The 12,761-nt window shown below is 37.7% G+C and overlaps 1 protein-coding gene across 1 annotated transcript in view; it reads right to left on the bottom strand.

Annotated features, from left to right (window-relative positions):
• Positions 1-12,761, bottom strand: part of THSD4 (thrombospondin type 1 domain containing 4) — a 260,599-nt gene that overhangs the window by 17,918 nt on the left and 229,920 nt on the right. The window contains exons 9-14 of the mRNA XM_042876137.1: positions 10,319-10,494; positions 7,593-7,689; positions 6,449-6,691; positions 5,667-5,796; positions 3,851-4,055; positions 2,606-2,779 (exon numbers count right to left, since the gene is read on the bottom strand). Of these exons, the coding sequence (XP_042732071.1) occupies positions 2,606-2,779; positions 3,851-4,055; positions 5,667-5,796; positions 6,449-6,691; positions 7,593-7,689; positions 10,319-10,494 (1,025 nt within the window). The remainder of the gene's footprint in view (positions 1-2,605; positions 2,780-3,850; positions 4,056-5,666; positions 5,797-6,448; positions 6,692-7,592; positions 7,690-10,318; positions 10,495-12,761) is intronic.

The following is a 12,761-nucleotide window of genomic DNA, read 5'->3' as shown; positions in this document are numbered from 1 at the left end:
ATGTCAATGGTTGCATTTTTTTCTGCATGAAGGAATTCAATTCCATCTCTTTGCATCATTCATACTACCATGTCAGATACCATCTTGTCAAGCTGCCCCTCTGCTGTCATCTATCACATGGCAAACTGTCACAGAATATTGGTAGGAAGGTTCACCCTCTACTGGCACACCACCAACATCCACATCTGCCATAATGAACCAACATCATAAAACAGGAGGCATTACTTTTGGAGCAGCCCTCATACAACAGTTTGTTTTTTAAGGATAAACAGCTTTCAGTTATCAAATTGAGAAATTTAGAACACCAGCAGTAAAGCACAGCATCATTTTTATGTTAACAAACTGTCTTTCTTGAGGCTTCAAAATTAACCACATCTCTACTGAAATACCCCATTCATTGCATAATTCTGTATGGGCAACGTTGATCTATCCTGTGCTGAAAGAGAAAGCATGCACTTAACCCGCCTCTGCTCTGCTTGCTGCATATGCACCAGTAGACACTAAGTGTCTGCAAAACAGGATCAGGAAAGTATGGATCAGGCCTTCTCTTATGACTTCTAATCAAGTTTAAGCTCAACCATTTTAAACTTTGTGTTCTCAAAAGTCAAGATAGATTCTTTTACCTCTCATTTCTGGCCACAGCCATAATGTCAAAACACAATGGGAGAGACTGTTCTGTGGTATTTACATCTGGGCCTTGAAGTAAGCATGTAATAAATCTCACAATGAAGGTCTGTTCTTGTGACATTTCCACCACAGTTTTGCAGACTCAACAGGTTTGAACAAGGTTTCTTTAACCATCTGAACTTTTGGCTGCTTATCTGAACCATTTGTGGGCTGCCCATCACTGATCTATGCTTACTGCTGAAATGTGGCTTGGCTTGAAGTATTTTTTAAAGAATTTTTTGGGGAGATTACACACACAAAGCCCATACAACCAGGAATGCCCATTTTCACTCCACGACATGTGTGATTCTGCACATTCCAGTCTTAATCTTTTTTTCTTTCTTTTTTTTTTTTTCTCTCTTGAAATGAGCTGTTTCTTCCATTCTTCTTTTAGAAACAAACTCCAAACGAATTGCTGGCAGAAACGATGGTGAATATTGCCAGCAACAGTAGCAAGCATTTGGAAGTAATTAATTTGTTCACTTATAAAATCTGAGAAGGTAAAAAATCCATTATTTACTCTTTGACCCTAAGAAATTTGTTGTAGGAAAAAACTCTGGTATTTTCTACATTACCTACTTCACTTTTATGTCTCATTTAATACATACAAATAAGCATAGTAACATTCTGCAGTCCCAGCTATCAGCTACAGAAAGTATTTTTAATTCTGCAGCACACAAAATGTCAGTGTGGGATAACAAAAAAAAATGGATTCTAGAAACTTCATTGGAATGTGTGTGCTTTATGTGATAGAACTGCATTAGCTGATGATGGTAGCTGCAAATATTTTCCCTCCTCTCCCCCATAAGTCATTTACTCAACAGTAAAATCTTTCCCATTTCCACTAACATCTGTAATTCCATTGATAACTTCCTGCCATTGCTACGCAAGAAAAGATCTTTTCTTAATAAAATGTATTTGAGTTGTCTGGAGGTTGAAAGTTTTGCAGGTCTCTAATTTTAGCAAAACTTGATCAGTCTTTCTAACATCGTTATAATTTGTGAAGTTCCTCACCCTTCTCTACATCTGAAAGGTGATGCAGATCTTTTGAGTGCCCAGATTTGTATATTATCCTGGTTTTTGGAGATTCTACTAAAATCATATAAATAATGAACCTGTGAAGTTAAGAAATCGTCATGTTTCTGTAAGTGAAATTATTTGCCTGCCAAAACAATCAGTCAAAGAAAAGGGAGATATAATCAGGATTTCATAGAGAGTGAAAACTTGGCTTGTGGATAGATGGAATCTGATATGCTGTCATCCATGAGAAAGATCAAAATACCAATTTTGTCTTAGCTTAAGTTCATCAGCCTTTTAATGAAAGCACGAGTACCAACAGTGAACAACGTCTTGGAACCCAGACGTGAAACAAAACAAGGTACATCACCACACTTTGTATGGTTTTCATGCTCAGAGTCAGACTCACTGGAATTAAAAAATACAGATATTCATGAAATACAGAAAGTCTCAATTCAACCTTTCCTGAGTTTGTGAAGTTGCTCTCCTCTTTTAAAAGCTATAGGAAAATTGTTTTATGGCTTCAACTTAAAGCCAGACATCAGACCTCAAACTTCCATCACTTATAGAAACAGTAGGGAAACTCCTAAGATCTGAAGCTTAAGACTTGGGGCTAAGCAAGGCAGAGCAATAAATCTCAGCTCACTCAGTATTTTGGGAAGCTCAGACACAGATCAATGCTAAATCCAGATGTTCAGCCACATACTCATGATCTATGCATTCTTGTATCTAACATGAACTCAAAGTGCCTTTGAGATCCTTGTTTTTTGTACATTCTTGCCTATTCTACAGATCAAACACAAACATAGATAATACGTTCACTCCTTCTATGGCTAGATACATTTACATATTTTTTAAATTCTGATGCATTTAAGTTGTTTTAGAAGATTTTGCAGTACATAAAGACAATGAGAAGCCTCACCCTGTCGCTCCATTCTGTAAGAAACCAGCTCTTAGCACAAGGTCCCATGTCACAGTTCTCAATATCATTTGGCCGCAGCTTCATGTTACACTCCTCATCATCAACAACGTCTCCAAGGTTGCTGACACATTTCACATCTCGAGTCCTCTGCCCCACTCCACAAGGTACTGAACACTGTAACAAACAGTAGTTTGCATCAGGACTCTATACAAGATCTATCACTTCATACACAGCTCATTTACTGATAATAACATACTCAGAGAACCATCTCAGATTTAGGAACGGGGGATAGAAACCAGTTAGTAGTTTCAAAACTGTATTTTCAGTCTGAGCATTCTATTGCATACTATGTAGATATATTTGAAAAACATAAAATCAAATCCTATCTGCAATGAGCCTTTCTGTATCTAATCAAACTGAGCTGCTGGTATTTGAATAACACAGTGACGTACTCTGCAAAATTTTGATCTTGGTCTATACACAGACACAAAGGTAGAGAATTGAAAAGAAAAACATCTTTTGAATCCCTGTTAAAAGGTAAGGCCTTCTGCTCTCTTTTCTTCTGGAACTTTTCATGGTCTGTCTATTCACACAACTCAGCAGCTCTGTAAAAGTTTTTTGCTTTGTTTCATGTCTAACTGAAAGAGATTTGTTTATCACTACACCTAACACACTGGAATACTTCCCCTCCCTACAATGGCCATAGAAGTATTGAGGATGGTTGTCACGTTGGCCAGAAACTCTGTAAACAACAAAGAAATTAAAGCTCAAAACTGTATTATTCATGTTTATCTGAGAACCTCAGCACAGCCTCAAACCAATTACTACTGACTGTCTCTATACTTAACACATACATAAGGTTAAATCAGTCCTCTAACTAAACTCCATATGCTAAGAAAAGCCATCAGTTTTTCACCACAGGCAAACCTACTAGCCTTCTTTTAACTTCATTTCATAGAGTATTTTTAAAAAGCAATCATTGTTCAGAAAGCTTAAGTGCTTCTGTGCATAGAGATCTGTGTGTTTTGTTCTACACAACCACTCTTTTTCACCTTTAGAAAAACATTAATTGTCACAATCACGCAGGTTATTTCTGAACTAATATTTCCTTATTTCTGGGGCTGTTCACATTCTGCTTCCTTGCTTTAAAGAAGATCAAATTTACTTTTTAATTGCTGATACGTTTGAGAAAATACTTATTCTTTTCTGAGGTTTTTATGCTCCAAACTGATCAGTCATACTTACTGAAGTCCACTCTGTCCTAATCTGCCACTCACTGCAGATCTTCAGCTGGCAAGTGCTGGTGGTCTCTGGTTTCTCCAGGTGATGGCAGCGGTACTGCTGAACTGTCAAGGTACGGTTGGCATATATTTGCCTACATAAGATCTGTCGATGCTGCATGCCAAGGCCGCATGTTTTGCTGCACTCAGACCACTCCCCTATGTCCCAACTGAGGGAAAGGGAAAAAAGGGAATAAAAAAAAAAAAAAAGAGCAGCTTTTTCATAAGATTCCTAAGATTAATCTAATGCTAATCCCAGTAACACTCTAAGGACATGATTCTAATTGAGATGATACTTAAAATTCTGCATGCAAAACAATCACTTATGAAGATAACATTATATCCTACAAACAATCTAGCTGTAATGGATGGTACTAATAAGCACGTGTTCAGATTGCACAATTCACGTTTCAAAGCATATTACAAACACCGAGTCACTAATAGTTGTGTTGTTTTGTTTTGGTTTTTTTTTTTAGTTTTAAAGAATCTATCTATAATATATATTTGTGCCTTAATGATACCTTCTAAAAATTTAAATCATATTGCATTTTTTTGTTTTCTGAACTCAGTTCAGCAAAGGCTCACAAAAATTACTTATTCCATATAGGCATTAATTCAACAATAAAACCAAAATGGCAAATGATCATTGAATATAGAATCACACAATGACAGAATGGCCCGGGTTGGAAGGAACCACAATGATCATGAATCTGCAACCACCCCTCCACATGCAGGGCCACCAACCTCCACATTTAATACTAGAGCAGGCTGCCCAGGGCCCCATTAAACCTGGCCTCAAACACCTCCAGGGAGAGAAGAAAAAATCCCTAGATACATTTTTCTAATTACAACACAGATTTCACACCATTTCTTTAATCTTTTTGTATAAACATTACATTTTCCCTGTTCAATTTTAGTTTCAGGCATAACACATAAGGAAGGGAAATATCTGAATAGTTCAAACATTTTATTACGGAACTCCTGTGGAGAATGAGTGAAATCCCTGTGCTCTTTCTAGTATTTGCATTTTGATATTAAAAAATTACAAACAAATATTATTTTAAAATAATATTTACATATCTCTGTTTATATTCTTGATATTGATCTCTAAAAAAAATGAAATAAGAAAAAAAGGAATTAATGAGTTGTCAAAAAGAAAAACTTGAGAAAAATGATTTACAATAGAAAAAATCTCCAAGTAAATTGCTCCACAGGAATCACATCTGAGCCTGTGATATTGGGAGCTCTAGAAGCAATGGTTACCACTTTTAAATCCAGTCTTCGAGCAGAGCTGAACAACTACTGAATTCCAGAAGAGAGGTCACGTTTATGAGGGGGCTGTTGTGAGTTCTACCAGGTAAATCTCATCTTTAAATACAGCACCATGCAATGAACAGGCAGGTACTGCAGCCCACCGATCCCACATGAGGTGATGTAACCTACAGAGCCTCTTTAGACAAGTATTTGCAGAAGGCTGTCACTTGGTATAAAGAAGATTCCCATAAAGAGACCACAGGTATAACGTGTATGCCTGAATAACCACACAAAACTGAGAAATTACTGGGCTCACTTGGTGACAACTTCCCTTTTGACTCCTCTGAATGCTACTGCTAGTGAAAATGGATGAAGACAAATCACTAAAGGAAAAAATACACTCTGCACTTCATAATGTTAAGTGCACAGTGCCTAGAAGTTCAAACTCGTTTCCTACTCCAGATGTTCTCCTGCAAAACTGCAATGACACTGGATTATTTCTCTTGACTTAAATCACAGTATCTTACAAAGCTGGACATGGGAAAATGTTGCAGGCCTCCTCTTCTGGAATAGGTTTGGTGCTGCTGTCACAGTAATTCTCAGGAACTTCCTCATGTGTGACTCTGTTGACACAGTGGAAAACTGGGTACTGGGACCCTGAAATGAAAATTAGATGATAGATGGCAAAAAATTCTGCAATATAAGCTTTTTATAGCAATAGAATCCAAAACAGATACAGAAAGAAAAAGCATCACAAGCACAGCGTAACAAGAGGAAATTCACACTAAGTTTTTATCCAAAACTTCCAAACATACTTGAAAGCTATACTGCTTACATTGTAATATTAAGTAAAGTGCTTAGTACATAGAAAGTACAGCACAGCATTGTAGGGAAAGCTAAGAAAACACCTCATTTCTGTTCCAGTAACATTCAAGGAGGTAAAGATCTGATGGAAGCCCTGCAAAACTGTCCTGTAAAGATCAGAAAACTGTAGACAAAGATACAAAAAGCATGAAGAGTGTATCAGACAAAAGCTGGAGAAGCCAAACTGAAGTACAAGGAATGACAAAGAGCACTGAGGAAAGCTGCTGTGTATCAATGGTGTAAAAGAGCAGCCTGACAAAAAATCCTGAAATATTCACCTCCAGAAGCAAATGCTGCATTCTCTTTTAATTTATATACTCTGTACTTCAGTTTTTTAAATTGTTTTATTGAAGTGCACTTCATAATACAGATTTCCACATTTCTCCTCTCCAACACCAGAATTCTGCTGTATCTATTTTCTGTGAATGCTATATGAAGCACTTACCTTTCCCACATGTAGTGGTACACTCAGTTTTTCCAATCTGTTTCCAGTTGTATTCTCGGTTTTGTCTTGATAGCTGCACAGCAGGCACCTGGTTTTCTGGCTGATGAGAAGGAAATCTTCCTGGCTGAATAACTGGGAAAGTTCCAACTGACTGTCCAGTGATAGTGTCTGTCTCCCTGTGCAAATCCTCCTCATTGTGATTTGTACTTTCAGGCATTTCTAACTGACCATTCAAGGGCTCCCCTGATGATGGAAAGCGTATTGAAAAGAAAGGAACATAATGAACCTCACGTGCAACTAGTCTGTTTTCATCCACTAATAATCAGTACACTGGAGTATCATTAAGCATGAAAGCAGCTTTTATTTCTTATGCAGAGACTTCTAACATTGGTCTATGAAGACTGTGTTGTTTTATACTAAAACAGCCAAGTCTTAGCCAGCAAACACTTTAAGAACAGAAGACTCTCCAATCACACTGTAGAATTAATGCTCCCTGTCAACGTTTTCCAAAGCATTTTTTGTAACATACTCTGTATTCTGTGTCTCCTCGCATCACTGTACAGCTGTCCTTCAGTACGAACAGCCTGCATAAAAACTTAGAAATTTGTCAAGGCATGAACAGTAAAAGTAGAAAATTTACAAGTGAGTTTGGTCCTACTGTCCTTCAGAACTTCCTATTGGTACACACAGCACACCTCTCCACAGCTCAGAATCAAGATCATAATCTGTCCAAATTCTAGCTTGGAGAGGTACCAGTTTTATCTCTCATCCTCTCTGGTTGGGAGAAGAAAATGAAAATGAGAAGGATTGTTTTAAATTAGCTCAAACTCTGAAAAGAAATATCTAATTTCTGAGACACGGCTACAACAATCCAGTTGTAACAACTACAACAATCAAGTAAAGCATACAGTTAACATTTTAAGAACAAAACTGTTGCTGAAAATAGAAATGTATGATGAGATTCCCAGCTACTCAGGTCAGCAGAAATTCACTTAACAAATCTATGCAGACTTCTATTTCAATGAGAAAGGTGAAATTCTGGGCCTTTCGCAAATTGTTTACACTGTACTTAATGGTACGGATTTCTCCATTAGTTTATCAGGAAATAGAATGTGCTTAGTAATAGGAAATACTGGCGTTTTACCTGGCCTCCTGTGAGCAAGCAACTGAGGACTGATGACATTGTCTCCTGGAATGATATACTCATAATGTATACCTGGGTTAGGCTGCTGGTGTATCATCTAAAAAGAAAAGCAGCCATTTATTAGCTTTTTCCAATCGTTATATAGCTAACGCTGAAAAATGGACTTCAACTGATCAACTGTGTAACATTATTTATCATTGGTTATTACAGAAACAATGCTTAATGATCGTGTTTAAAAGTGAAAAAATAAGGTGACTATGTTTGCAAACTGAGATAGCTTGTGATGGCACATAAACTGTTTCTCTAAACCTTCCATAAAAACCACAGGTCTGACAGGCTGTAGCTGAGCGCAGCTGCAGTGGGCAGGACCCACCCTGGCCTGGGCAGTCACCAAAACACTGACAGGGGGAGCTTGGCAGATGCCTCAGAAAATATGAGCAAGAAAAAAACAAAGCAGAGAAAAACAAGTGCCACACACTCTGATCTACAGATCAAGCCGCCTTTTTAAAGGTTTATCAGATATACCAAACGGAGCACGTGCAAATCAAACAGTTTGTTCTATCATCATGCAGCTACCCCTACACCACTCAGTGGTGTCTCAACAGCCAGCTAGCTAAGTTACTAATAGTCTCATCATATGCATTACTCAACAAAGCTTAAGTGAACAGATTATAAAGGCCCCCATACTTATCAGGGTGACTGGAGAGGCATCTTTCCTGCATGGCCATTTGCAAGTGAATGAAGACGTAATGTACTTGCAGACACAGTCCCTTCTCACTGCTTTATAGCAAACCACAACAACTCTTTCAAGTGTTCTTTATGAACATATGTGGGAACCTTAAACTTCGCTGCTTTTAATATGAAAACAAATGCAAGTGTTTTCAGAAGGCTGCTGAACAGCACCATGCAAGTTGACATGAGCACACCTCCAAAGGCAGTTCTTGTGTGCTTACCTAAGTAGGCAGGCATAATGAAGCCTAAGAAGATATGACATTAAGAAAGTTTTGAAAACTGATAGCAGAATACTCTAGTTCCCTACTGGCTTTGCTGCTGAGAGCCTCAGAACACCCATACCAGAAATGCACAGATGTCATCAGCTGCTAACTTCACTCATTTAGCTTTGATTACTTCAGAACTGCTTCTACTGCTTTAAAAGTCCTAGATTCTCTGAGGGGTAGAAGGTCCAAAGTACACTTTAACTTAAAATCTGTTTTAAAATAAATAAATGAAACCCCAGAGCTTGCAGTAGTTCTCTGGTCCTAACAAACCACAAGCCAAAAGGCAAGGAATCACGCTATGCCACTGGCTATATGACCTACAGTAGATTTATGCTTCAGGCTTTCAATAATTTGTCACACCAATTAACATCAACGAAGGACACAGACCTTTCTTTTCCCTTATCCTAGAATCACTTTTCCCTTTTCAAGTATAATAGCTAAACAATTCTGTAAACCATGTCCCTTAGAGATCATCTACTTTAAGCCATTTGATGATATGTTATCTGGAGAATTTTCTGTAAGGGTTGGTCCTCCTAACATTACATTGTTATTTAAAAATACACCTTCTTTGTCTTTCGTGCTGAGAGAACCAAGCACTGAGGAGTTGGCTGCCAAGTACTCCTCACCTTCCTGCATCAGGACCCTCTTCTTAAGATGGTTCCAGGATCAGCTTCCCAATTGTTTCCATGGTTTTTCCACCACATTTCTACAACAGCTTACAGGCACATTAGAGTGAGCTTAACTGATGAAGTCCCTACGAATATATTGTAATAGCTTTCCCATAAGGAGGATGGAATTATACAGCACTGTTGCTTTTGAGATAGAGGACCAAAGTCTTTGAAGCAATGCACACCTCACACTTGTAAAGCACTTCTTACCATCTTGCTAATGAAACCTGCTGTAACTTACAGAGTGTTTTTCCTTATTTTATCTTAATTGAGAAAGGAAGAAAGACTGCATGGTCTCAGCAAATAGGAACAACAATCCATTTGGAGTTACCATCTGCAAATCTTTCCATTTTTCTACACAGAGTAAAAATGTAGAGTAGAGATGAAAACAATTACATGCAGGACAAAGACTGAAGACATTGTATCTGTGTGACTACATATTTCAAACTCGTAAAAGAGGCTGGGTCATTCTTACCCTTGGATTTCTTTTAGCTAGCTCTCTTCCAGTACAGTATGGGAAGATAAATATGGAAAGACAAATACGGAAAGACAGGAAGACGCTATGCTGTCAGCTTATAATGAATTCTAATATTTCTCATATCTACAAGAAACATCTCAGATAACAGTCCAGTCAAATTAGATTTCACAATCCACAGTAGCAGACACCGAGCAAAACTAATAAAGCTGTGTCCATCATGCCAGCTTTATTATACTCACTGTAAAAGAAAAAAAATATACCAAGTATAAATTTAAACATTAAGATATTTTATACTTCAACTGAAGTTGTTTTGTGATACTTATTTGAAAATATCTCCTTAATCCATTTCCTGATCCACTTCTTCCTGGATCATCATATATTACGCATCAGTCAGATAGCAATAAAAACTTAAACATCAGCTCAGAGCATTATGTGAAAGAGATAGTAAAATACCCAAAATTGTGTTGCAAGAATAAAAAACAAAACAGTTACAAGTGTTAGTATTGAATGCAGTAAAGTGTTGCATGTGAACACCAAACAATTTTTTTTTTCCTCAGAAACATTATCCTACAAGAAACTTACATAGACATCGAGGACTTCGTTTGTTGGACCATCAGCTAAAAAGGACTCTCCTGCAGTGCTGGATATTTCATTTGGGCGCTTATAAGTGAACATTGTCCCACCACCTTCGTATCTTCCAGGTCGATCAATTGCCCAGTTTCCATTGATGATGGACCGCCCTGATCGACTCCGCAAGGCTGTACAGAACAGGGAGAGAGACACAAAGACATTGATCAAAAGAAATCACCTTCTTGTACTGGAATCCTATCAGATTCCCAAGTGTATGTTACACTGCTACATATTCCCTGACCTTGGGGAAAAACTGTGTGATAGTAGAAAAGAACAGTTATATTAACAGTTGTGCAAAAAAAGGCAAGCTTAGAAAACTTTGCCTGACTGCTCACATGACAGACAGAAAAATTAGACAGCTTGGAAATTTTTTCCAACAATTTTTCATAGGATGTCATACAAGTCTCTCAGCCAGCCAGTGGCATGCATTCTGAGATGCCAAGAAAGTGGTTTTTCTCACCTTCCTTTCCGTTGAACCAAGTATTTTATGAACAAGACATAACAAAACACAGAAGCAGATACAGAAAACCACTACATTACACAATGCAGAAGAATCAAACAATCAGTTAGTCTAAGGACACATGAAAATCCAAGGCTGACAAATATTCCCATTAGTCTTCACGAAGCCATTTGACTACACTTCCTTTTCAGAACATTATCTTTGCCAGAACATCTGCAGAGCCCTTATCTCCAGAACCAGGTGGAATGACGAGATATGTGAAAATCTTGCAGATGGGAAAGTGACTTGTTAATCACATAATAGATAAGGAAGTATAAACATGGATTCAATCACAGAATCACAGAATGGGTTGGAAGGGACTTTTAAAGATCATTTTGTACAACCCCCAATCCCGCTGCCAGAAGCAGGGACATCTCCCACTAGATCACACTGCCCCAAAGCCCCAGCCAACCTGGCTAAGGAGAGCCCACTTTGGGCAACCACTTCCAGCACCTCAGCACCTTTGTGGTAAAAAATTTCTAATTACTAATCTACATCTAACTGCTTTCAACATGAAACCATTACCCCTTGTCCTACACTACTACAGTCTTTCATCACCTTTCCTGTGAGGTTCCATTAACCACTGAGGTGTGAACCAACTGTGCAGTGCATGTCCTTTGTGATCACGGAGAACACACTGATTTTTAGGTGCCTCTGCTCCCTCTTGTTTATGCTCCTTTTATCTGTATGGCTATAATTTTAAGTCCCTACTTAAACTCGTGTCATGTGCACATGCATAACTTCATGCAACATTAAATTTCTGCAGCTCTTATAGTATCTCTAGGCTGCAGCCACATCAGATGCTGTTTAAGTATGACGGAAAGATTTGATCCTTTCCTCCAAAGGCTCTACTCAGCCAATTTTCAATTTCACTATAAAACACAGAATCACCAAGGTTGGAAAAGACCTAAAAGATCATCCAGTCCAAACAAATTGTTCTCAAATGCAGACTTAGAACAGACAATGAAATTTACTAATAATTTTGCAGCACACTGTATATTTAATGCAAATTCAATGTACTAGCTTTCACTTTATAACACTTTAGGGTTGAGGACCTGGTTACATCAAAGATAGCTTTTCTGTCCTGTCACAGTTGTGAGAAATAGATAAAATGCAACACTTTCAGAGTCCTTGTTCGGTAAGCCAAAAGGTTTGAAGACTTTTTCTCCTATGGGAATTTCTGATGCTGACTAACCTACTGTTTGTAACTTGTTTAATCTCAATGAAATTATTTATAGAAGAAAACTTCATTGTGTTTTTTAAAAATATTATAAAATGCGCTTAGATACAACCATGTATCTAGGCCTCTTGTAAATCCCTATTGTTATTTGATAAAGTAATGATTCATTAGACTAAGTGGGAGACTTAATCAGTCTTCAAGCATCAGCCAATTGGAATCTTCAGTTATGCTTGTAATTTGAATTCAGCTTGTTGAAGTTCTTCTTATGTAGAAAATGAGATATGAAGCACTGATAACATCAATCTACTCCTAACTGCAATTATATGAGCTTTATTAATCCTCCCTGTACTGAACTGACATAGTCATATCTCTAGGTATGCTAAGGACTCAACAGCCTACTTCTTCAAGATGGAGAAACTAATTGTGTGAGAAGAACGTGTGCAATCTGCAGTATAAGGCAGTTTGTTATTAGTATCCCAGTTTGTACAGGAAAAGTAAGTAAGATCAAATTTGCTTTTTGTTCAAAGGGAAACAAGGTAGCAACTGAACAGAAAATGATTTGAAGTTGATAAATGAATTTAAAACTTCATATTATTGCATTGCCTTCTATCTAGAGTTTAAAGAAAGTATTGTTTCATAGCTCTAGATAAAATGTAAGATGTAGAAAGGTGTCACGGAGTTGACCAGATCAATCTATGTCCGTGACAGGGGCGACA

This window comes from Lagopus leucura, unplaced genomic scaffold (genome assembly GCF_019238085.1).
Source record: "Lagopus leucura isolate 7727_CA_CO unplaced genomic scaffold, USGS_WTPT01 Super-Scaffold_100015, whole genome shotgun sequence".
Lineage (NCBI taxonomy): Eukaryota > Metazoa > Chordata > Aves > Galliformes > Phasianidae > Lagopus > Lagopus leucura.
This window is presented reverse-complemented; position numbering and strand designations above follow the sequence as displayed.